At 39.4% G+C, this 24,261-nt stretch overlaps 1 protein-coding gene across 1 annotated transcript in view; it reads right to left on the bottom strand.

Annotated features, from left to right (window-relative positions):
- Positions 1-5,276: 5,276 nt before the first annotated feature.
- Positions 5,277-24,261, bottom strand: part of KCNK1 (potassium two pore domain channel subfamily K member 1) — a 33,157-nt gene continuing 14,172 nt past the window's right edge. Inside the window, exons 2-3 of the mRNA XM_014874979.2 lie at positions 10,770-11,165; positions 5,277-7,890 (exon numbers count right to left, since the gene is read on the bottom strand). Of these exons, the coding sequence (XP_014730465.1) occupies positions 7,631-7,890; positions 10,770-11,165 (656 nt within the window). The 3' untranslated portion in view covers positions 5,277-7,630. The remainder of the gene's footprint in view (positions 7,891-10,769; positions 11,166-24,261) is intronic.

The raw sequence follows: 24,261 nt of genomic DNA, 5'->3' as shown, positions 1-24,261 counted from the left end.
AGTGGCTCCAGTGCATGTAAGATTTTTTTTTAACCTGTACCCTGAAGTTAATAAAAACACATCTTCCTTCTCCATGCAATGCCCTCCCTCCTCCCCTGTAAGGGGCTTCACTCCTGACCAAGGGTGCATTTATACATTCATATTTGTTCTTAGTACCTTATTGATGACTGAGGCACAGCCAGAAGGGCAGGAGGATTGATGAGATAGCCCTATTGCCCAAAATGAATGCTCTGTGAGTGCCTGAAGTAAATGTGCAATTAAACCCTTCTGGAGGGTCTGGCCATGTTTCTTCTGAGCTCTGACAACATCTTGCATCCCAAGGGCCTTCACAAGAGGCGAACAGCTTCTGCACAGCAGGCTGGGCAGATGAACTAGGAGGCATTTACAGAGCTCCTGGCTCTTGTAGGGTGCAGCAGACTGTGTTTAAAACCAATGTCTGTGTGTTAGACACTTAGGACCATCTAGGGCAGAGATGCTGCCACAGACACTCTGTCCCCATGCATCTCCCCCAGGTTAGTAGGGGTAGGGACAAGGATCAGGTGTGCTCCACGGGTGATTAGAGGGATGAAGGGAAACCTGGGGGACCCCAAAAATAGAGAAAGAGTGGAGGTAGGGGCATGGTGGCTAATGCCATCTCCCTTTTCTACTTCATGGCCACAGCACAGCTCCTCTGCAGAGCTACCACCGTGGGTACTGGCATGAGTGTGGCACCCTGGTTTCAGTGCTGTGCTGAAAAACGCATGCTGGAAAACTGGACTGGGAATGAGCTGAGCTTTTGACAAGATGCTCATGTTCAGTGCTCAAAGGAGCATGGCCTGCTTCACCTGTTAAAGAGGAGATTTGAAGGATGCTCATCTTTTCAGGGCAAGCTGGTAGCTAATATAATATAGACTGTCTCTTAGCAGACAAACACGTAACAAAGTCCTATAGCAATGTTGTTTTGGGAACAATTAATTAGAAATTGTGCGGTTAACCAAAATAAACAGGAAGTTTTAAACAGGGGAAGTAATTAGCATCAGGGACAGAGGGTGAGAGCTGGGACTGTTTCTGTCCGACCCAGAAATCCTATCTGCTCTAATAATGCAGATGTGTCTTGGTTCCTGTAAGAGGCCACAGAAGAGCATCAAAAGGCTCCTTTCTGCCTGTAAAAGACAGAAATTCATCTTTTCCCTCCACACCTCCTACTTATAACAGATTGACTAGTTTTGTGCTAGTGACAACACCTCTTTGATAGTCCTGCTCTCAAATTATTCTCCTCGTCTCTTCACCCTGCCTTGGGCACTGGCCCCTCCTCAGGAGCTGGGCTGGAGCAGGCTGACTGCCCCTGACCTTCCAAGTCCCCCCATGCCCCCCTTCACTGGCCATCTTTGCTACTTACCTTTGGCCTCAGAGCAGCTGTGGTCTCTCCTTTTGTGCCCCATGGAAGCTGCTCTCCCTGCACCACTCCACCTTCTCCAGGTGGATGATGTTGCTTGCAAACCTTCCAGGGGCAGACTGCCTGACTTCACACTCTGCATGGGTCAGGAAGCCCAGGGGGTTTTCTCAGCTCTCAGCAGGGTCAGCAATACCAGGTCAAGCTCCCCAGAAGAGGGAGTACAAAATGAGGATCGTTTTCTTCTTTCCTATTGATTTTTCTCTTCACTGAAAATGCAGTAGGAATTTGAGTTTAATGGAGTGTGGATTTTCATTTTTGCATAATAAATTTTAAACAGGGCTTCATTATCCCAGGCAAATAACATTAATCTGCAAAAGTAGCCTATTAAACATTTGAGGGACTTTATCCCAAAGGTAATGTTGTACTTCATTACTGGGCAATGATATCTTTTGCATCTCTGTTCAGAAAGCATGCCTCAAATCACAGCTGGCAATCACTAAACAAATTTAATAGATCTTTGCCCATAGTCAGGAAACCAGCCCAGAAATGCAGAATTAGGATTTGATAATTCCTGTGTAAACCGACACTATGGTTTGCTGTCTTCTGTTTATGCAAACATGTGAATTTATTTTTGCCCACATGGGACTGAGTTGGAAGTTTTACAGTTGTAGGATAATATGTTCAGATATAATGTTGCAGGCCAGGATTCAATCAGTCTAATGTTCATAAGCAAAGCAGCAATGCACTCAAAAAGGAAAATAGAACAATTTAATTCTTCTAGATGAGCTATTAGTTTTTATGTCATTATGTTACCATTATCATGAGCACTGGCTGACATGCACAGTACAGGCAAGTGAATCATACAGTGCCAGACATTGGATATGGTTTTAGAAATAAAGTGGTGGCTGCAGCTAAAGCTAATTGGCAGGGATGGGACTTTCCTGTCCCCTCACCTAGTGCCCCTCCCTATTAGGGCAGACGATGAAGTCCCTTTCTACTCTCTGAATCTCACCTTGCCACCTATTGATACGGCCCAGCTAGGTACTAGTGAGAGCTTAAGGACAGTCAGAGAATACTGTGAACTATGTTCCTAAATGAAGAGGAATTCAGAAGGTTAAAGGGGTCAGCCAGCCTCAAAAAAAGGCATAGAGAAAAGAAGGAGCAGTTCCACGTTCTACTCCAGATACTTACGCATAGGCACTATACACACAAGACTACGAAACCCCTGGGATCGGCACCAAATGGATTTGGGGAGTTTTGAGCCTCCCAAAAGAGTGGGTTTCTCACTTTTTAAGGTAGAGAGTTTACTCCTGTCTTTCCAGACAGCCTAGGCCCTAAACTTAAAGGCTGACCCAAGGCCAGGCAGTGCCTTGAGCCACACTTGCCCTTGGAAAGTTTCAGCAGTGACACTGACCTATGCTCCTGCTCATGGGTCTGAACACTCAGTAAACTTAACACAGAAAAAACTTGTTAGGATAACAAGCATAATTTGCCTCAGGGGCCACAGGAGGCATCTACAGTGGGGAAATGCCAAACCATTATCCTGGTTCATAGACGATATGGTGCAACTGAAGTTACAGAGTTACAGACTGTAGATAAATGGTGAAAAACTTACTTCCATTAAACTTCATTTCAGATTACTTTTGGCAATGTCCTTGCTCTTCCTTCCTCTAGCTCCTAGTGACAGGCAATGAAGCCCAGCGAAAATGGTGTGGTCACTTAGCAGTTTGCCAGGATGCTTTTTCCCTGACATTGGCTGTCAGCCTGTGCACCTGCTCCCAGCCACACTGTCCCTCCTCATTACCTAAATCTGTCATTTGGCCCCAACTGCCACGAGTGAGATCATCTTGTTATCAGCTAAGGCAACAGCTCTGGCAAACCTGCATCATCACCAGCAAAATAACTGCACCACAGTCCTCATACTCGTTGGCAACATGATGACCTTTGCAGATAATTGTCATAAGAACTCCATGATTAAAAGTAAGTAGAATGGTAACTTAGTAGGCATTAAAATTACATACACCAAGTACCTAATCTGCATTAAGCAAGACACAGCTTTGCAGAGGCAGTCTCCAGGATCTCAAAAATATGGTTTCTGTTCAAAACAAGCAACAATAAATTTTTTTTGCTATCTACGAGCTTTATGATATATGCTGAAATACTGATAGTTGGTAGCGCAGAGAGGAGAAACCCCATTCTCTTGTACTGGTGCACACTTGGAATAACACTGCTTCCTGTTATAGTAACTTTATTTTGCTTCAGTAGAAAGCAGAATCTAGAAGAATGAATAACAATGAAATCATGTTAGAGCAATAGTATTTTTAGCAACTTATGGTTCATCTCACTACATTTCTGGCAACTGTTTACAAAGCAAATTGTAACGTGGAGATTCAAGATTTGGCATTGGCAAACAGGTTCTGTGCAAGTTCCTACCTACCTGGAGGACTGTCCAAGTAACAGCGCATAAAAGGCTTTCCCCTTTCCCCTTCCTTCCCTTTTTCAAGAGCCCATGCCATGCATGCTAGCTGCAAAGCATCCAACTTGAAACAGCTTTGTGGGCAATCTCCATTTGATCCTGTGCAGGACAGTCTCTCACTGACCAAAGCAGAGAGCAGGCACCTCAGTGAGTCTCTTCCACACACCACACCTACGTTGACTTTCCATCTCTCCTAGATACTGCCATTGATCCAGAGCTGCACACTGCTGGGAGCTGGGAGAACATCCTGGGAAATTGTTGCTGTACACTTGCCCCTTCCTTACACAAGTTCACATATTGCTCCTGGCCATTGCCAGAGACAAACACTGGGCTAGACAAATGCTTAATGCAATCCAGAACTGCTGGTCTTATGCAACTTCTCTGACATAAGCACCCAGATAGGGAGGTTTTGCAGTGCTGGTATTAAGGCTGCAAACCACCCAAGTCTATGGAGTTACCTACTTAGAAAATAACTCATTTCAACCTCCAGCAAGTCTTCATCACCCACACAACATGCCACTGGTGAACCTTGGGAAGAAACTTCAGGAAGAGAACAAGTTCATTAGGGGACAACATGGCTGTCACTCAGCTTCAAAATCAAAACTCAAGTGAGTTTTTCCATTTTCTTTCCTCCAACACAATGAATATCCTGCCAGTTCTTTCCCTTAAAATAACAATATAGCAAGTTTATATTTAATGACTGACAGACAAAGAGATGGCGGCAAATGTCAGCTGTAGCACAGGAATAAAGCTATTAATGGGATATATGCCTGGAACAATTGAAGACAGGAGTGAGGACAGAACCCAGGCAATTATTTTATGTGCACAAGTAATTTGCTTGCATTTCTAACTCTCTTGCAACTTTTTTTCAGCACTGTTGCTTTATGAGCCATGCTCTCCATCTGAATTTACATGCACCTGCTTCACTGTTTGCCTCTAGGTAAGGGATGCACTTTATACTGAGGCTCTTGCATGATAATCTTACTCCTTCTGATCTGGATTCCAGTTTAAACTTATCTTATATGCTGGCCTCATGTGAAGATGTAAAAGCTGTATGAAATTAGGGCCATTATTTTCATCAGTTTTTTAGGCTTCTCAAATATTGGAGCAGTTGGTTCATAAGGACATGATAAATGCTATGTCACTATTTCTTATTTCCTATAATCAGTCAGCATCTGAAACAAAACCAAATATACCTTAGATTGCTCTTCTTTTTTTTTTGGGGGGGGGGGGAGGGGAGGGGGGTGTTTGTTTTTGTTTTTTGTTTTTTTAAGAAATAACCAGCACAATATTAAGCCACAATTAATATCAAGGTTAGGCACCACTAGCATTAATAGAGCCTCCTTGAGCTGTGGAAGGCTAACTAAAAGATGCACAAACAGGATTTCTTCAAGGCACACACCTCACTAAAGAAAATACTCCCACTTCATAGTGCAGGCAGGCAAAAGCCAGACTTTTTATTTAAGTTCAAAATAACAAATATTCACCTACAATCACAGTATACTGCTTAGTTTATCGCTTCTGCTTTGAATTCTGTGCTTTCGTTTCACGTGTCTACATTTCGCATTTGTGTACACGCTGCAAAAGTAACTTTGTATATCATTTAAGATCTGTGCATATCCTTTAGAGCTTAAATTACAAGGAAATTAAAAGAAATTTTGAATTTTAAGGTACTGAAAACAATCAATAAAGTTCCACTGAAAAAAAATTGTATAAATGTTTCTTATAGTACAGTACTCTAATTTTATGTCAGTGTCATTTTAATGCCATAGTTTTCAAATATTGGCTGTATAAAGAGGAGACTAGGGGAAAAATTATCTAAAATGCCATTCCTAAGTCTGTTAGACTCTGGTGATTTATGATATATGTACAGTATATAAATATATTTATGTATATATGTACACATATATTGGTTAACATTCATTATAAATAAAACTGTGTTAACCTAAGCAGTATAAAAATAGCCACTTTCCTGGGAACATGCAAACACAGTATGCTCTCACCTAATCTATAAAACACAAAACAACCAAAACCTTTAGCTCTGATTTTCTATAAATATAAATTTCAATTGAAGACTTTCAGCTGATTTAACCATAAAGTAAGTTTTCCAGTAAAGATATAAAAATTTGTTTGATGCTAGCTATAATTAAGCTCAAACACAGTATATTTTGGGTTATTTACTTTCAAGTATTCTTCCCATGTGCGCTAAATCTAGACACACTGTATTTTTTTTCTTTTACAGTAAATTATTATTCAGCTCTAAACACTAAAAGCCAAATTACAGGCAATCTGGCATGCTTGCACTGCAGGTAAAAGGCTCTCCTCTACACTGTTCCTATATGGGAGGCTGTCCTAATATGGCTATTTGTGCTCCAGATCTTTTGTTCATTGCAAAGCATTATCAAGATTTCCCTATCATAATATTCTTAAGGCCAGAAGAGAAAGTACTACAACCACTTAAATCTCGTCTCATGCTCACTGAAATTCACTCTGAGGTCCCTGCATTCAGCACAGTGACTGGTAGCTGGACTAAAACACCTCTCCTATTTCAGCCAAAGAGGTGCCAGCTTCAGAAGTTGAGCAAGATCTTGACTTTTTAGTGACTTTTCCCAAGGGGAAAAAAATTCGGTTCCATCCGAACCAAATGTGACGTTTTTCCTTTTTTCTTGCCATATGAAAAACTGAAAAATCATTTTGCCCTGAAACATTCCCTTCTCCTCCGAAGTGCTCCGAGTATCAGTTAGAAAAGCAAAAGAAGAAATAGGAGCTATGTTCAAAAGTGATGCTGTGTCTGTTCCTCCATGTACCCATCAGCTCAGCAGAGTGCACACTGGGCTGGACTGTGGGAGGAACAGCACCAAGTCCTTCTGCTAAACGGATTCCAGCCATCTATTAGGAGAATGCCATAAGCACATGACTGTGCCACTCATGTGTGGCATAGGCTAACTCATTTTTCATTCCATTCCATGCAGCTAAATACCCACTCCTGCCCATTTTGGAAGACTGAAATGCATCTGTCTTCCTTTCCTAGCATCTCACCTCATCCAGAACTTTGAATTGCTTTTGCTACCTCTCAGAAAAGTATTTCATACAAAAAACAAACAGCATGGAAGACTCAAGGCACACTCTCTTTAGGACAACATTTTTCTGGTGATTAAATGACCTTTTAAGGAAGTAGGAAATTTAGACATAAATGGCATGGGCAAAGGAGGGACTGCAGTTTTGGTTTTGCCTTCCTAGAATTATTTTTTGCATCTGCAAGTTACTGGGTAATAGAGGGATGACCTATATATTCCCCCCTCCACCAGATCTAGAGATATCACTCTGAAAATGCTTTCCAGATTAAGTTGCTAGCTTTAATTGGATTAAAACTGTGACTATCAAAAGTGCACATCCCAAAATCTGCTGTCAAACCAGTTGCAGGATGAGGTGTGCAACCCAATGAGCTGGATGTCAGTGAAGGCCTAGTCTTCTAAAGATGTTCAACGAAGCTACTTGTGCAAGCCTTTCTCTCTGGCATCTCTGAATGTGGTACACCTAAATCCTTATCCCTCAACCAAAACGGCCTTATGTTCCCAGCCACATCTTACATTTATTCCCATTACCCAGGGTGGCTCCCACATTTTTCCCAAAAGTCTTTTCTATGTCAGAAGTGATGAATCCTTGTTAAAGTAGCACAGTCTTCCAGCTTTTATATTTTGAGAAAAAAATATGAGGCTTTCTATTTCTTATGGTAAGTAGCATAAATGCACCAAAACACCGGTATGGATACCCGTGTATTAATTGTTTAGAGAGCTGTCATTGGAAGTTGGGGATTGGGAATTCACAAAAGGCTCATTTGCCTTCTGATCGTCCTTCATGGAGGCTGCTTGGTCTGAGATGGAAGAGAAGGAGAGCTGGTCATGTTCCATTATATGCACTTGGTCCTCTTCCTTGTCCTTCTTCACATAAAACAACTTCCTAAACTTTTTGAGCTCATGGAGTTCGCAGAAAGTCTCAAGAACCACCAACATTGCGATAAGGCCCATCAACAGATAACCTGAGTGCAAACAAAAAAAAAAAAAAGAAAATGAATTATTAGCAAACCAGGTAGGGCTGGAGCAGTTTTAAGCCTGTGACTTTTCTCACCCCTGTCATCTGTGACTAGTATGTTAATTTTCTTTATGGCATTATTTCAGACCTTTGAACTGTGATATCCTTGTCTTTTTCCTTTTTAATTCTACAACCAGCAAGACTCCATGTAAACAGAAAAACAATATCAGTGGTTCAATTCTGTTACAACTGTGTAAGAAAAACAATGTGTAAAGGTATCAAAATAAACCAGAATACTAAAATTTATCACATGCACACTCCCCTACTTACTTATGACTTTCATGATTAAGTGCCCTTCAAAAGATTTTGATCAAAAGATGGAAAAACTTTTACCACAGCATTCCTATATATTGCAAGCAGAAGTAAAATATGGAAGTTAATTATGGTCATTGGTTATTTGCATCAGTTTAGCAGAACAAATCTCTTACTATTCCATGAAAACTTTGGAATTATTTTCATCTAAAATTATTAGACGTACAACACCCTGAAGTACCTGAAAAAACAAAGAAGCTAGAAACATGTAATAAAACCAAATGAAAAATAAAACCAAAATGAAAAATTACTGTAAAATTACTCCTGGAATTTGAAAAACCTGACACAGTTACTCCACCTTTTGGGGATATTTGCAATGTTTTACTAATGGACACAGATTAGCGAAAACTTGGAAGTGTTATAAAAAATAAATTACAAGTTACTTTAGCCGTGTACTGTCTGACTTATTTTTAGAGATAATAGTCAGGTCTCATAGTCTGAGACTGTTGGAAATGGAGATCTCTATACCAGCAGCACACTGTGCTCTTTTTTTTATCCTCTCCAAACATACACGTGTATAGTTTAAAGGAAGGTGTTAAAATGAATATCTATTAATCTCAGTGTTTCATTAGATCCCTACTTCTGATCATTAAAATTCAATGAGGAGCATGACTACTTAGTTATTTTATCATTTCAATGAAGTAAATCAAGCAGACGCTGAGTGTGTAACTATTCGCAGAATGCACTCATCCAAGGGCTGAACATCAAGTGTGGTGAAAAATCAACACAGATTAATTATTATAATTTCCATATGGTCACTGTTCTGTTACCTAAAGGCATAAATATTTCACCTGTAGTTACAGATTATTCACTGGCAGGAACACTCTCCTTTTCTTTCCAGGAGTACCATTAATCATTTTTTTAATACTGAATACTCATCTAAATCAGCACTACAGCTGAAATTTATTAAATGTTTTCAAACTTTATATCATAACATCAAATAGGAGCTATATGTTAACACAAGGAAAAACTGACAAAGCTATATCAATTGAAAAGCATCTATAAATCTGCACAGAGAATTTGTAATTATCTTTGAAACTCAGTCCAGTTGATTGCCACATTGATTTAGAAAGGGGTTTGCATTCTCCTAAAAATTCTTGAAAAGCCTGTAGTACTCATTAAGCATTTTCTGATGTAGAAGTCCAAAATATCTTATAGAGAATTTAGGTTCAGGAGAAAATATTTGGTTCCTTGAATTGTTCACATGAAAGGAAAAATAATAATTTAAAAGTTATAACCTTAAAACCTATTGAAATTGGATATTTTAAGGTCATAACTTCACCTAAAAGCTACTTTTTCCTTTTAGTATTTCCTGCAATTTATTTCCTAATTGTTCTACAGCTTGAAAAAGCTTTAATCAGAGCCATAATGTTTTCTTCAGATTCTGAGTTTTCGGAACAGCAAGTCTGTAACAAGGCCTTTGCCATGTGTGACTTTCCATTCACTTCACCACTTAGCATCCCCAAATCAACACTGCAGATCAGCAGGTTAATAATTAAAAGCTACCATTCATAAGACAAACATGACAGGGAGAGGAGGAAATCTGCAATGGCAACAGGCCTAGCAGGATAAACAAAGTGTTGTGTTGGATAGTTCAAGGCCCTGATTCAAGGAATGAAAAAACCTCTCAGGTAAAACACAAAACCAAGTTAACAAACTCTTTGCCTACATTATGATTGCTGGATCATGCACAGAGGCAGTCAAATGCAGACCAGCCTAAGAAATGGACCTGACAGGAAAGGTTTGCTTTGCCTGTTCTGATCTTTTAACTGATGTCTCTGATGACCCAAAGACTGCTCAGGTTGAATCTGTATGAGAAACTGCAATGTTTCAAAACACTGTTGCTGGAAAATATTGCCCTCAGCATCCATTTACTCAGAATACCAACATAAAGATAATTTTCTTCTTAAAAAACTTCACTTTCTTAAAATCACTGATCACCATAATTTCTTCTGTAATGCAACAATTTAAATTTAGCATTCATGGTCTTGCTTTTCTAACTTTTCAGTCTACTTGTCTGTCTTTGACAGCTGGTATGTACCAGTGCCAGCTTCAGTTACCTTCTGTTACAATTGGAGTCAGAAACTTTGCTATTCAACCCCAGTTTCCACGGCTTCTTGGCTTATCTCTGTCCACCTGTCATCTAACCTTATGGGATGACCTTAGGTTACACAGATCATCTTGTCTCTGTGATGCACTTAAATGTTAGCCCAAGGTGCTCTTAACCATTTTCATAACAGTTACATGAGGGGTTTTTTCTACTATTAAAAGAGAGTAAATAGCAATGGTTAGAATAATGGAATTCTAGTTTCAGCTTTTTCTTTCTTAACTAAGAAAACTGACCTTACTTAACAGCTTCCTCTTTACAGAGCTACCTCAATTAATGCCGTGTTTGCTAGCTGACAAATGATCATTATTCACAGAACGGAGAGGAGAAGTCTGATTGTCAGTTTGATGTTGATTTCTTTTTAAATATAAAATGCCTTTTACTTAGCTGGTTAGTTTGACACTTACATGTAATTCCAATTTTATATAGTTCTCGGAATTTTTGATTGTAGCCTTCTCCTGGCACATAGTCTCCAAGGCCAATGGTGCTCAGGGAAATGAAACAAAAATAAAAAGACTCCAAAAAATTCCAGTCATCTTCCAGGACAGAGAATATTGCTGCTGGGATTAAGAAGAAGCAGGAGACAGTGACAAACCCGAGGACCATGGCATGGATGATTGCAACGACCTGCTTGGAGAAGCCCCAGCGGATGTGGAAGTACAGCACGGGCCGCCTGGTGACGTACACGACGATGCGCTGCACCACGGCCGTCAGGAACAGCAGCGTGAACGGGATCCCAATGACCGAGTAGATGATGCAGAAGGCCTTTCCCCCATCAGATAAAGGCACTGTGTGTCCATAACCTGCAACAAAGCACAGCAGGCGTGGGCTGAGTTAAAATTAGGAGCTCAGTGAGAAGAACAAGCTGCACTATCAGTAATTCTGAATTCTGCTATTCTTGACAAATGCTGTTCAAAGGTCTGTTTTAAGCAGGCAAACAAAACTCAGTACTAGCCACGAGCAAGTAAACCCAAATATTTTTATATTTCTTTTATATTTCAAAATTGTGAACATCGTTGTATACACGCTTATTTCAGAGAAGGAAGAAAGGCCTAGTCAGGAGTGAAAGCGTATGCCAGGAAATTCGTGTTTGATTCTGGGTTTTCCTGCTGAACTTTTTATTTAGTTTTACAAAGTGGTGTAACTTTTCTACCCACCCTGTAAGCCGGAATAATACATACTGCAGAAAAGTGTTCCTAAATCTACAGTAGTAACACACTCTAACACCTTTTGAGAAATCAATTAAATTACATAGAAATAATAATAATTGACATTCCAGGCTATCTAATTCCATGCTTCCAACAGATTATAATCCTTCAAAGGTATCTAAAAGCAGAACAAAGATTTTTCACACCAAAACTCCAAGGATATAGCCACTGTGGCTAGATTTTTGCTTCATCATTTGCACACCAGAAGGATGAGTAGTGATGAATGCAGAGTACAGGATGTTGTGGGGGCTGATCACAGCCAGCAATCCCAATGTCACAAACCTGTGCAATTGTACTTGTACCCAGTGCAAGTGGCTAAACTGTCAAAGCACACTGACAGACAGCATTTGGTTCTAAATGTAAGTCATCACCACAGAAAGGAACAGTAAATCCAGCATAAACCAGGAATGCTTTCTTCTGTCTGCCAAAAAAAAAAAAAGAGGTTTTTTTTTTGTTGTTGTTGTTGTTTTCATTGCAGCTAGGAAAAGGAAATCTCTTGAAATTTAGTCTGGGCAGCCTTCACACTGATATCAAACCAAGCAAGTGCAGACAGGCCCTACCAATTCTGCAGCCTCAGATCAGCCAGCCCATTTGGGTTATATTACTGCTGTACAGCAAGGCATTTTCCAGAGCTACTGCAGCTAGCTATCTTGAGCAGTCCAGGCAGAACACGCAGTCAATTCAGGCTTAGCTGTTTCTGATTTCTGAACTGGACTCACTCTGCACCTCCCCATGTGCTCCCTCTAGTGCTGCACTAGACTGGCAGACATTCCATGAGGCTCCTGGGAAGTCTCTGCCTGCTCTCCTGTGAAACTGGCTGTTCTCCAAGTCTCTTTTATATGAACAAAATAGATTTCTTCTCTACTTTGATGGATTTAATAATAGAATCATTGCTTTTTAAGTTTTCCAGAGGAGTAAATAAAAAATAACATTTCCTTTTCTTAAGATGCATAAAGACACTTCCAGACAATGAGAGGCAGGCAAAACGTCTTATCACTACAATGTACAGAGTCTTGTAAAAGAAACACATGAGGTGTAATTTCTCTGTGTTAGCTAACCCAACAGGGAATTTCAGTTGTACTTGAATTTTAATGATACTGTGAATAATTTACCCATGTTCAGTCTTTTGAGCCCTGGTAAATCGTATTACTTAATGGCTTTTATTCCTGCTCACCTTCTCCTTACTTTATCTGTTTTGAGATAAGAGGATCAAAACTGCACAGAGCAGTTCAATCAGATTTATGAAATTGTAGAGAAGTGTTCTGCTCTGTGCCTAATAATGCTGGAGGTTTGACTGGCATTTCTGACTGCCACCAAGCTGATGCTTTCTTGGACCTGTCTATCAGAACTCTTGGATCTTGCATCCACCAGGGCATATCCCATCACTTAATGTTTGAAACTATGACTGAGCATGATTTTATCCACACTCATTTTCAAGTGACACTTTACTGCCCGGTTGCCATGGGGCTCTTCCATCATCCTTATGGCCTTAATTAATGTTGTGTCTTCAGTAAACTTAGTTGCTTCCCTCTTCCAGGTCATTTAGGAATAAGTCAAAGAGCACAAACCCAACAGATGTACAAGTAACACCACCTGTAACAATCCCTAGGGGAATTAACAAACCATTCCTTCAAGAACCTACCATTTCCCCTACTCTGTTTGCTACCTTTTGTATATCTCACATCTATGCAAGTCCCAGTTAACTTAGTTTTCCTGAAAATATTTTGTGACACAAGTTTGCAACTGCAAGTTTGGCAGAGAAGAGTGTTGTAGGTATATCATAGGATAATTAAAACTGATCCATGTGACACAAACACAAAAAAAGGCAGCTGCACTGCTCCATCACATCAAGGTATCCTCAGTAAACCAGAACCATGGGTATGTTATTTACATAAGCAGCAGATCAGACCTCCTTTGGAATAATCTACCTCATTCTGTATATCCATGCTTAAAGAATGCAAGCATATTGGAAGAAGAGCAGAAAAAGGTTACTGAAACCAGCACAGGAATAGAGATCTTTTAATGAGAGGAAGATAAAGGGTTGGCTTTCTTGGCATAATTGAATGGAGGTTGAAAAGTGATATAGTATCTCCCTGCTAATGCATCAGCATACAAGTACCACCAAATAGAAATGCTTTAGATAAAGAGTAGTAATAGCGCCACAAAAAAAAAAAAAAAAAAAAAAAAAAAAAAAAAAAAAAAAAAAAAAAAAAAGAAAACAAAAAACCACAAACAAACAAAAACCAACCAAACAAAAACAAAACAAAAAACCAAAGCCACACCACTTTGTTATAACATGAATATATTTGGTCTAGAAATGAGAAAAAGGTTTTTAAGCTTCAGAGACGAGTTTTGGAGCAACCACCCATTTCCAGAACTGGGGGAAAAAACCCCAAATGCCTATGTTAAAATGGAGCCTGATGAAGCTTGGTAACTTTGTGGATGGTGCAGGAACATGAAGCTATACAAGTAGAAATTGAGCTTGCATACCCAGAAAGTCCTTTGCAAACTCCAGGTTCCTGAATTTAACATATGTTTGCACTGTACAATGAATCCAAGCTTTCATAAATTTGAACACAAACATCTGTAGTGTGCATACAAACAGCAATATCAGACACATTTGTCAGATCGTTACACACAGAGCAGCTTGATTGTGGCTTAATTCCAGCACCCGTGCTGACCCAGGCAGCAATAAACTCATTTCTTGGATAGGACGAGGGATTCTGTTACTTCTCTGATACTTCTCTCACAATTCCTTCTGAAGGGCAGAAATTACTGCTATACAGTATTCACCTAAGCTCAGAGGAACTGAGTCTGGAGGAACACTGCTCTCCAGCTCCTACCAATTACAGGAACTATCACACTAAAGAGCATTGACAGTTTCAGACTGAGGAGAAAATATATGCTCCACTCAATCAGCAGCAGTAAGATGACATCTTCCAAAAGCAATGTATGAGTGATCAGTGTTTGGGAAAGAGAGTCACTGCTTGGGAATGATGATATAGAAAATCTTGAGCTGAAAGAGTCACAATTTATGAGGCTATGGCAAGTGGGGAAAAAAAGGATTCCTATTTTTTGCCAGTATGTCACTGCTTTATGTAACTTTTCTTGACAGTCTTAGCTAAAGAAAATTGCCTTTAATCTCAGTTATCACTGTACAAAAGTCATTAAAACACCCTGAACTAACAGAGATACACTTTAAAAAAGAGGAAATTACAGATCCAAGGCAGGAGATACTCCACTGCCTGCTTTCAGACACTTGTGCTCTATTGCCTCCCACCTCTGCTCCTGCACCTGTTAGTACTTTGTACTGTGTCCTCTTCAGGGAGGTGTGTGTGCCATTCATCTTTTTCAGTGGAAACCACCATGATCAGAGGCATCACGGTTGCAGTCCTAAGGTATTATTTTTGCTATGAGAAAAGGATGCTCACCAGAAGGGCACTACTTACGAAGGTATTTTTTTATTCTATCAAGGGCACTTGCTGTGTGCAACCAGAATTTAATAATCAATCCAGCCTGATAACTGTATTACTGATTATGAAGAAAATAAGATTTATTGACTGCTGTATTTTCATATTGTGTAATGAAAATATCAGGTAACAATCACCCATTAAAATCACTGACCTTTGAGAAATCAAACCCTCAGATAACCTGTCCAAGCACTGCTACACACAGTGACACAAGAGATAAAGGATATCACTCAAAAAATATCCCTTCTATTGTCTATTCATGCTTTAGAGGTACTAGTCCTTAAAAAAAAATTGGAAGAATGCATCCAAGACCAGCAGATTTGCCAAATGAAAGAAGATCAATGATCCATCTAGCTCTATGTCTTGAGATAGACCATACTGGATTTATTACACAGAGTAAAGCCTCATAAGATGCTGACAGTTGTGTTTCAGTTCTGTTCACATGTGGACATTTTTTCCTTAAAAGCCATTTTCTCCCTTATGACTTAGAGGATTTCTAATATTATATGCTTATATAAATAAAATGTCTTTATCAGTTCTGATGTAATTCTGAAGGCTGTTGCAAAAGTGACAACATACATACAAAAGTGTTTATTTTGAGAAATAATTTAAAATACTGAAATCTTTTTATATTTACTTTTGTAAATATATGTTATACACATCAATGTTGTGTTCAATAAAAATAAAAAACCTTCCCCATGCTGTACTTCAAGTTAGTCTTCTGCTCTTAAATCTTTCTAAAAAGGCTCAGTCATGACTTTTCTACACTTCTCAGTGGGTTGTATCCCTGTTGTGCAAGTTCCTCTTTCAGTTATTTTATCCTCTGCCTTAGCTGTGACTAATTGCTCCAGTTAGATCACTTTGTAGATAAATAGATAGGATTGGCCATTATATTCCAGGTAAGATATATTTTCTCTCTCCATTTTTATATACACTATCAGACTTCATTTTCCAGAGTCTCTAGGTAGCTTCCAACAATGGCCAATTCACAACAGCTTGTGTCAAACCCAGCATTGCCTTTGAGCATTTCACACTCTTCTGTCCTCTATTAGCTTGGTACTTGTTGGCAGTGGGTGTTCTTTTCTTTCATCCGTCTCAGTCACTGCTTTGACCAATCTAAGCAGTTGTGCATCATCACTGCTTTGTTTCTTTATAGTTCAGTCTTTCCTGCAGCTCATTAATGAGTCCTTCTCTGTGTTAAGAGGCAGTGGCTGCCTTACAGCTCTTTCAGGACCTCAAATTGTGCATTTAGTGCCAGAGTGTGGAGGTGCCATGGTTCTGTGCTGTAATAACCCAGCCTAGACTTCCACACAAATCCACAGATGATACCCCAAAGAATGGATGTTTGAATGGCGGAGATGGATCTAACATCAAGTGAGGCAAGTGACAGGCAAACAGAAGTGCTCCAGCCCTAAGGAAGCCTCCCCCAGCCAGCCTCTCTCTCCCAGGCTATGGGGATGAAGCCCCAGTGAGTACCAGCCTGTAGCACTGACTCTCTTCCATTGCCTATTCCATTGCCTAGTTTAGAGGCAGGTTTTGTCAAGCCACACCTGCCTCTGGCCCCAGGTGACCTGTTGCAACACCACCAGTCCTGTGCAGCACCCTGAGATTCTCAGGGCACAGAGAGGGTTTTGTTCAGCACATCCAGTGTCCTCCCCAACACACCCATTCAGATGGCAGTCACACCATGCAGCATAACACAGCAAGTGTGCTCATGCCTTTGCTGATCTGAGTCAGTGTCCTTGAAGAAAAGTCAGACCTTTAAGTCAGCTCATAATCTCAAAATGCCCCAATAAATTAAGTGCATCATGTATTATGTATTTTTAAGTGATGCAAAAATCTTTAATTCATCCCAAGCATAACATGACTCACTGGAGTATGATGAAGATGGTCAATGATAATATTTACATAATTTCTAGACTTTTATTTTTATAAGCCTTTGACATTTTCCACTGTGTTTAACAGTGAAATACATCCTTTTTCAGAACTGGTCTATTATCTTCTAAGATAAGGAGGAAATGTCAGGTGATGGTCGACCTGTGCATTAACAGAGATCACCTTGCTTGCTGCTATACTCCTCCTTGCAGTAGAGGAGAATAGTTTGAGATCTAGTTTTATGAAGAAAGATGTATTTCATTGTTAAACACTTTTGGAAAAGTTCCCTAACAAGGTTTTCCTAAACAAATTAGAGAACCGGGATTTCCAGCTAGGCTGAAATATACCACCTTATACTGCAGAAATGAGGAGGAAAAGTTCCACTGTAACAGGCATTTTTAAGCAGAGGAAATCCATTTGGAAATTATATTTTGCTACCTCCTCAGTTGATTTAATGGAACCGATTTTGTGTGCATTAGAAGAGGGAAGAAGTGCTGTAAACTAAATGATGAAAGAAAAGAGAAGAGAAGAGAAGAGAAGAGAAGAGAAGAGAAGAGAAGAGAAGAGAAGAGAAGAGAAGAGAAGAGAAGAGAAGAGAAGAGAAGAGAAGAGAAGAGAAGAGAAGAGAAGAGAAGAGAAGAGAAGAGAAGAGAAGAATGATGAGATTTGTTTGAAACCTAGTCCATTTCATTAATGAAAGCTTACTATGCAGCCCTCAAAGACTTGCACTGGCACAATTAGAGACATGATGAAGGGTGTGGCAGAAACCTCTTAAACCAGTTTTGCCACTAAAGAAAACAGCCATTAAGTTCATTCTCACACAGCACCACTAAAGGTGATTTAAAAGTGATTTAGACTTCAAGCTGAGGTGATTTAGTATGGTGCTGATCCAGTTCTCTTCGATAATAATATACTCCTCAAACCTCACTAGAATAAAAGTAGTAAAACTATATTTAAATTAATGTAACCATGAAGATTAGATCTTCTTCACAGCAATATCTCACCTTTTCATATCTCAGAATAGAATCTAGAGTCAAGGGGCTTCTTCCAAAAGTACCAACCAAACAACCAAAACTCCAGAAAGATTCCAACACACTGATTTACACACATCTCCTATGTTTTGATTCCTTCTGAGACTGTTCTCTGCTGCCACTAGTTATCAAAGCCAAAGACTTCTAATTGCTCTGAATCAGTGGCCAGCCAGCTAGGTTTGGACTTGCCACGGAATGGACATATAATGAGCTCACAAATGTCACCTGCTGCACCAAGGAAAGCTGAAATGGCTTTTAGCACAGTCAGTTTAGTAATAAATACTAAATAATAAATAAATACTCATATGAGCAATTTGGCTGTCAGAAATATCCGAACCAAAGAAACAAGGCATGGATATATTTGCTTCTATGGTCAAAGCCAGTTTCAAAATCAATTTCTACCAGAACAGCTGGATGTCAGAACATTTTTATCTTGCAAAGCATTCAAAATCTGCCTCGTCTGTTCGTGCACAGGAAGCAATATTTCACCTGCCCAAGAAACTGCATCCACAGATGCAGGGAAAAGGGGATGCTAATGAATCAAACTGGGGAAAATGTTTGTATGAAGACAAGGGATATTTTCACACTTTATTCATATTTATATGACGAAGAACAGCTTGCTCTACAGTCTTATATTTGGTATTGTTTAAACTGCCTATGGGTTTGTACCAATGCTAGCAAAATATTGTTGTTCACTTCCTGTTCTTATACATTCTGTGTCAACTTAAATAACTGGTATGAAAATGGGTTTATTGTGTATGGACATGCAACAAATCCTCATTCAGAAATCATGGTGATCAGTAATATTAATAAAAAAATAAATAAAAAATATTATTCTGGAAGCAAAAGTAGTAATGCTTCCAATTTCCTACTGAGTATGTTCTTAGTCCTCTGAAAAGCCATTCTGCAATAAGCCCATCCCAACTGTGATTTCTCTGAGAGTCCTACATGAAGGGACAACAAAGTTTTATTGACTGGGACCTTTGAACAGAGCGGCACTTCTGGTGGAAAATAATTACCCATATAAAAATACATCAAAAAATCAGCAAATAACTTGTGTATATATTATTTTTAAATAAATGTAATAAGCCCTTAGAATTTAACACACAAATATTTAAAACTAAACTAAAACTAATGTGAAAGTATTTTATGTATCCTGTAAAAATGAACATTACTGTTTGTATTCTTTTCAGTTATGTAATACTTACTACTAGTAATACATTCTGCTACCTAAGCAGAATGAAAATACTTCCTTGCCTTCAAAATGTATACCTTAAGTACAAAAATACAAGCCAGCCAGTAAACATGAATGGAAAGGTGGAAGAGAATGATCTGAGAGGGGCAATGTGCAACACAGCAGCATCCATATGCCACCTGCAACATCCCTCCCTAACCTACCCTATCAGGTAATCACATGCACTGGTGAGCTCCCCACAGAAACTCTCCTCTCCAGGCTCAGCAGTCCCAGTCTCTCCAAACCCTCACAGGAGGGATGCTCCAGTTGGACTCTCCAACAGCTCCACGGGTTTTTTTGCACTGGGAGGTGCAGAACTGGAGCCAGTCCTCCAGGTGTGGCCTCACCAGTGCTGAGTAGAGGGGAAGGATCACCTCCCTCAGCCTGCTGGCAGCACTCCTGCTGCAGCCCAGGGTACCATGAGCCCTCTCTGCCATCTGGGCACACTGCTGGCTCACCTGCCCCTCATTAGTAATGCAAGGAAAACTTGAAAGTGCATTAAGTCTCTTCAAATGAGTCAAACAAGTAGGATCAGAATAAAGCCATATATTATGTATCTATTAATTTTCTTAACTAGAGAAAAATTACAGAACCCTTTGTTTACAACAAGAAGTGCTGTATCTTTTTTGCTATTCTAAGACCATTCATATTTTTCTAGAGAGATAAATGCTGTTCCCTTCTGCAGCTTAGTGATCCTGTGAACTCTCAAGTTCCAAAAAACATTTCATCATTTCAAAATTATAGCCCAGAAATTCTTACATTATTTATGTTTACCATTAACCAGTTTCCATGATCTCCAGGGAATATTTTCCTCTCAGCTAGGAAGTGTATTATGATGGTTATTGCTTTTGTTCCAACTCAGCAGCTAATGCTGGAGAATCAGCTATTCAGGGAAAAATTTCTGTAATCTATTAATGTTACTACGCACTTTTGTATGCAAACAGGTCTAGAAGGTGGGAATATTGGTTTTGTGGCCTGGGCACGTTTATCCAATTCTACATTTTTTCTGTATCAGTAATGCAGCAGAAGGAACTGTTGTCACCTTTTATATTTAGGAAAAGTGACAATAAAGCACAAATAATTTTTAATTTATTTCTTTCTTTAAATTCTGACATACTTCCATGTAAATTATTATGAATTATTATTATACTTTTCTGTCATGCAGAGATCAAATGATAAACATAAGAAAAAACACATTCTTGAAGACTGATAAAAAAAAGCTTTGCTCGGCTTCAGAGTTAGCTGCTCTCATGATCCACAAAGACTAATATAAAAATGCAAGCTAAAGACATTTTTCAATCAAATTAGACTGGAAAAACATTAAGTAGTACAAATATATTGTTGTCATTTCAATCAGCAAGAGAAAATCTGCAGTCACTGGAGGAGGAATCCTGGACACTACATATTTATAGATGGTAATTTACTATTCAAAACATGATAATTTTTTTATACTCTTCACATACCACCAAGACAGCAGGAGAAATTGCAAGATGCCATGATGAAAAACATGTTTTTGTGTTGGGCTTGTGAGCAAAACTTTAAAACATGAAAATAGTTTGGTTGCTACAGGAGCTTAGATCTTATATCTGAATGTCATGAAAAAACATTTGATCATATTGCTTAAGAGATCAGATATCTGCCAATTCCTGTCCCAACTCAATTATTTTGATGATTAGAATGCAAAGTACAGCCACAGGAAAAATATAAATTGTCACCTTGTTTACATTAGTATTATAGCACAGTAAGTGTTGATCCATACTGTGGAATATTTGGTAGCATGTACCTGGATTTAACATTATATTTAAGCCAGGGAAGCCAGGGTTTACTTCAGGTTTGCTATACTCTGTTCACAAAGACTGGATGCCCAATAATAGCTCGGGTACTTACCACTGCTTCAGGTTGTTTAATTAGAAAGAAGTCCAGGCTACATGCTCCAAAACTGTTCTACAAGTTTGAACCAAAGCAGGAAGTCTGAATGATCTGTAGTACACTCTTGATCTGAACCTGAGCACAGGGCCAAGAAATATAGCATATTTCAGTTGCCTTCAGAATTTGAAGTTGAATTCAGTACCTCCCTGGCATTAGCTCCTCCACTGGTATTCCACAGCAGAGCTGTGCCAAACTGGCTCACACTTCCCTGATGGGCTCCAGATTTTTGGGAGGAAAGACTTTCACATATTGTTTCTGGATTTCCATCATTGCTCAATAAGATGAACAACAACAGTATTAAAGGTCTGTGAGGCTACCTGAACCCCAGGCCACTTGATAATGCACAAGGACGCTCTATTAATTGAAGGGCAGCTAAACATTACTCTGATCCAAGCCAAACAAATGCTAGTATCTCCTAATTCTCATGACAGTATTCTGCATTTATTGTCATCAGAAAGATCATCCATGTCTCTCTCAGACCACACAGGCCAGGCACACCCACAGTCTGATAGGAATTGCAGGATAGGAATAGGTTACTGCAGCTAGCAGTAACATTTTGTCCATTTAGAGTCACCGCTGTTTTAGACAGTATTTACCCATAGCAAGTAAGTGAATGAAAAACACCACAACCCTACAGCAGTGATGCTAGCAATGAAGTCACTCCCATATCAACAGTTAAGATGTGGTGGGTGTGTACAAGGAAGTACTTGTTACTAGAGCAGCACAACAGCAGATGGAATCCACTGCACAGGAACCAAATGCAGACATAAGATTAAGTACAGAAATCAGTATCTCCCCTCCACATCCGAGATTATTATTATGAGTGTTTGGTGCAGTATTATCTCTTCTCAAGAGAAGTATCGAAGGGAAACACAACTCACAAGACAGTAACTTTAACTGGAAAATGATAGCACTCTTTCCTGCCACCACCCAACACTGGGTATTGCTCCTCCTGCCTGGATAGATGATGTATGACCAAAACAGGTATTATCAACCCAAGGGAACTCTTATATCCTTCCAGCAGAGTCTACATGAAAATATGCATTCCTTGCCACCAGAAAGATACCTACCATATGTGAGACATGGCTCCAGGTGAGGCACATTCACCATTCAGGGATAGTAAATATGCCTATATAAAGAGCATGTTCTCCAGGGATGCAGACAGCAGGCAAAGCTTTCCCACTTATCCTGAAAGAGCAGGTTTTTTCAAACCCTGCCTGTCAGCTACATGGCTCCTATCAGACTCCCTGTTGAGAAACTCTTTTTTGTTGGGACATGTAAACTTCCAGCCTGTCATGCAGTCTGTGTGGGCTGGACCCATATTCCCACAGAGCCCCAACAACTTCAGTCATGTCTTTTAGATGTGTCATTAAAGATTTCCTGTCCTCTGTGTGCTTCACAGTGCACCAGGGCAGGAGCAAAGACTAAATGTGAGTGACTTCAGCAGGCAGAGGTCTGCTAAACCTCTGTGCCAAAGCATTCAGGCCTTACTTTTATAACGGATGCTAATAGAGAGGCATGCATGAATTTCAGGGTTTGCCATTTAGGTTTGTATGGGTTTTATTGGTTGGTTTTGTTGTTTGTTTTAAGCTAACAGCACTTTTTCTTTCTTTCTTTTTTTTTTTTTTTAAGTTCAAAGTCTTTATACTGGAAATTGGTTCCTCTTAGTGTCATCCTGGATTTAAGATCCTCTAAGGGTTTAGCTGCAATCCAACCAGGATCCATCTGGTGTCGGGCTATTTTTCCCCCCACAGAACTCTCAATAACAGCATATTTCTAGAAATACCCATCCAAAACACAAATATCACATCTTTAGATCTGCTTCTAGCAAAAAGTTAGCATAAATAAACAAACGCTTATCTCATTTCAACAATTATTTTCTGTTATCTCAGATTCATTTTCCAATGGGGAAAGAAGTAAAAATAACAAAAGTCTGTTGAATAAAAACCAACAGGTCAAAAGCAAGGTGAGACTTCCTGAGGGCTCCTCTGAGAATTCAGCCAGGAAAATTCCAATTATTCTTTTATTGGTTTACTTGCCCGCTAGGCAACAGATGGTCAAAAATCTGTATCAAAGTAGGGGCTCCAACAGACTACTTTATTATTAAGGTTTCCTGATAGAACAAACCACGTACACGAAACTTAAATTTGCTAAAAGAGAAATAGGAGTGAGTTTTATTAGGAAAGTTTAACTTGTAGTCCTCTGAAACACTAGAAAACGAGATGAGATTTTTGCACTGGAATGTTCAGCAACATATGTGCAGCAGCATTCCCATAATAATGGATTTATAAAGCCACTGATCACCAAGATTAACAAGCAGTCAAAGAAAAAAGTTCTTTAAAAAACTTCATAAGAACTTCGATACCAAATTCAATGTATTGAAAGGGGTTGTTGTGATTTAACACCAGATGGTAACTAAGTACCATACAGCTGTTTGCTCACTCCTCCCTCATGGTGGGGAGGAGAATTAGGAACAAAAAGTAAAACTTATGGGTTGAGATAACAAATTTTAGTAATTGAAACAAAGTGAAATACAATTATAATTATAATAATAATGACAATAGTAATAATGAAATGGAGAATGAAAGGAATAAAGCCCAAGATAAACAAAAGGAGCAAGCACAATTGCTCATCACCTGCTGACTGGTGTCCACCCCATCCCCATGCAGCAATTGACCTCTACCAGCCAACTTCCCCAGTTCATACACTGGGCATGATGTTCTGTGGTACAGAATATCCCTTTGGCCACTTTAGCTCAGGTGTCCTGGCCATGAGCTCTCACAGCTTCTTCAGTGCACCTGCTCCCTGACACATCATGGAAACTGAAAAGTCCTCCACTTGGGGTAAGCACTACTGAGCAACAACTAAAATTCCAGTGTTTTATCAACCTTATTCTCATAGTCAATACAGAACAGAGCACTGTAACAGCTACTAAGAACAAAATAAACTCTATCCTAGCTGAAACCAGGGCAGGGTACAAGCCTTTTTGCAGTTCTTCCTGAGGTTCATATACTGAAATATTCAAAGTAGGAAAAAACCTCTTAACATGGACAATGTTTTGGCAGAGAGAAAATGTCATTATTGATTAGACTTAGCCAGTAGCTTGTCCATGATATTGATCTTCTCATTTCTCATGTTGATTCAGTAAAAAA

Source organism: Sturnus vulgaris, chromosome 3 (genome assembly GCF_052056855.1).
Source record: "Sturnus vulgaris isolate bStuVul1 chromosome 3, bStuVul1.hap1, whole genome shotgun sequence".
Classification (NCBI taxonomy): Eukaryota; Metazoa; Chordata; class Aves; order Passeriformes; family Sturnidae; genus Sturnus; species Sturnus vulgaris.
The sequence above is the reverse complement of the archived record's forward strand: the minus strand, read 5'-3'. Positions and strand labels throughout refer to the sequence as shown.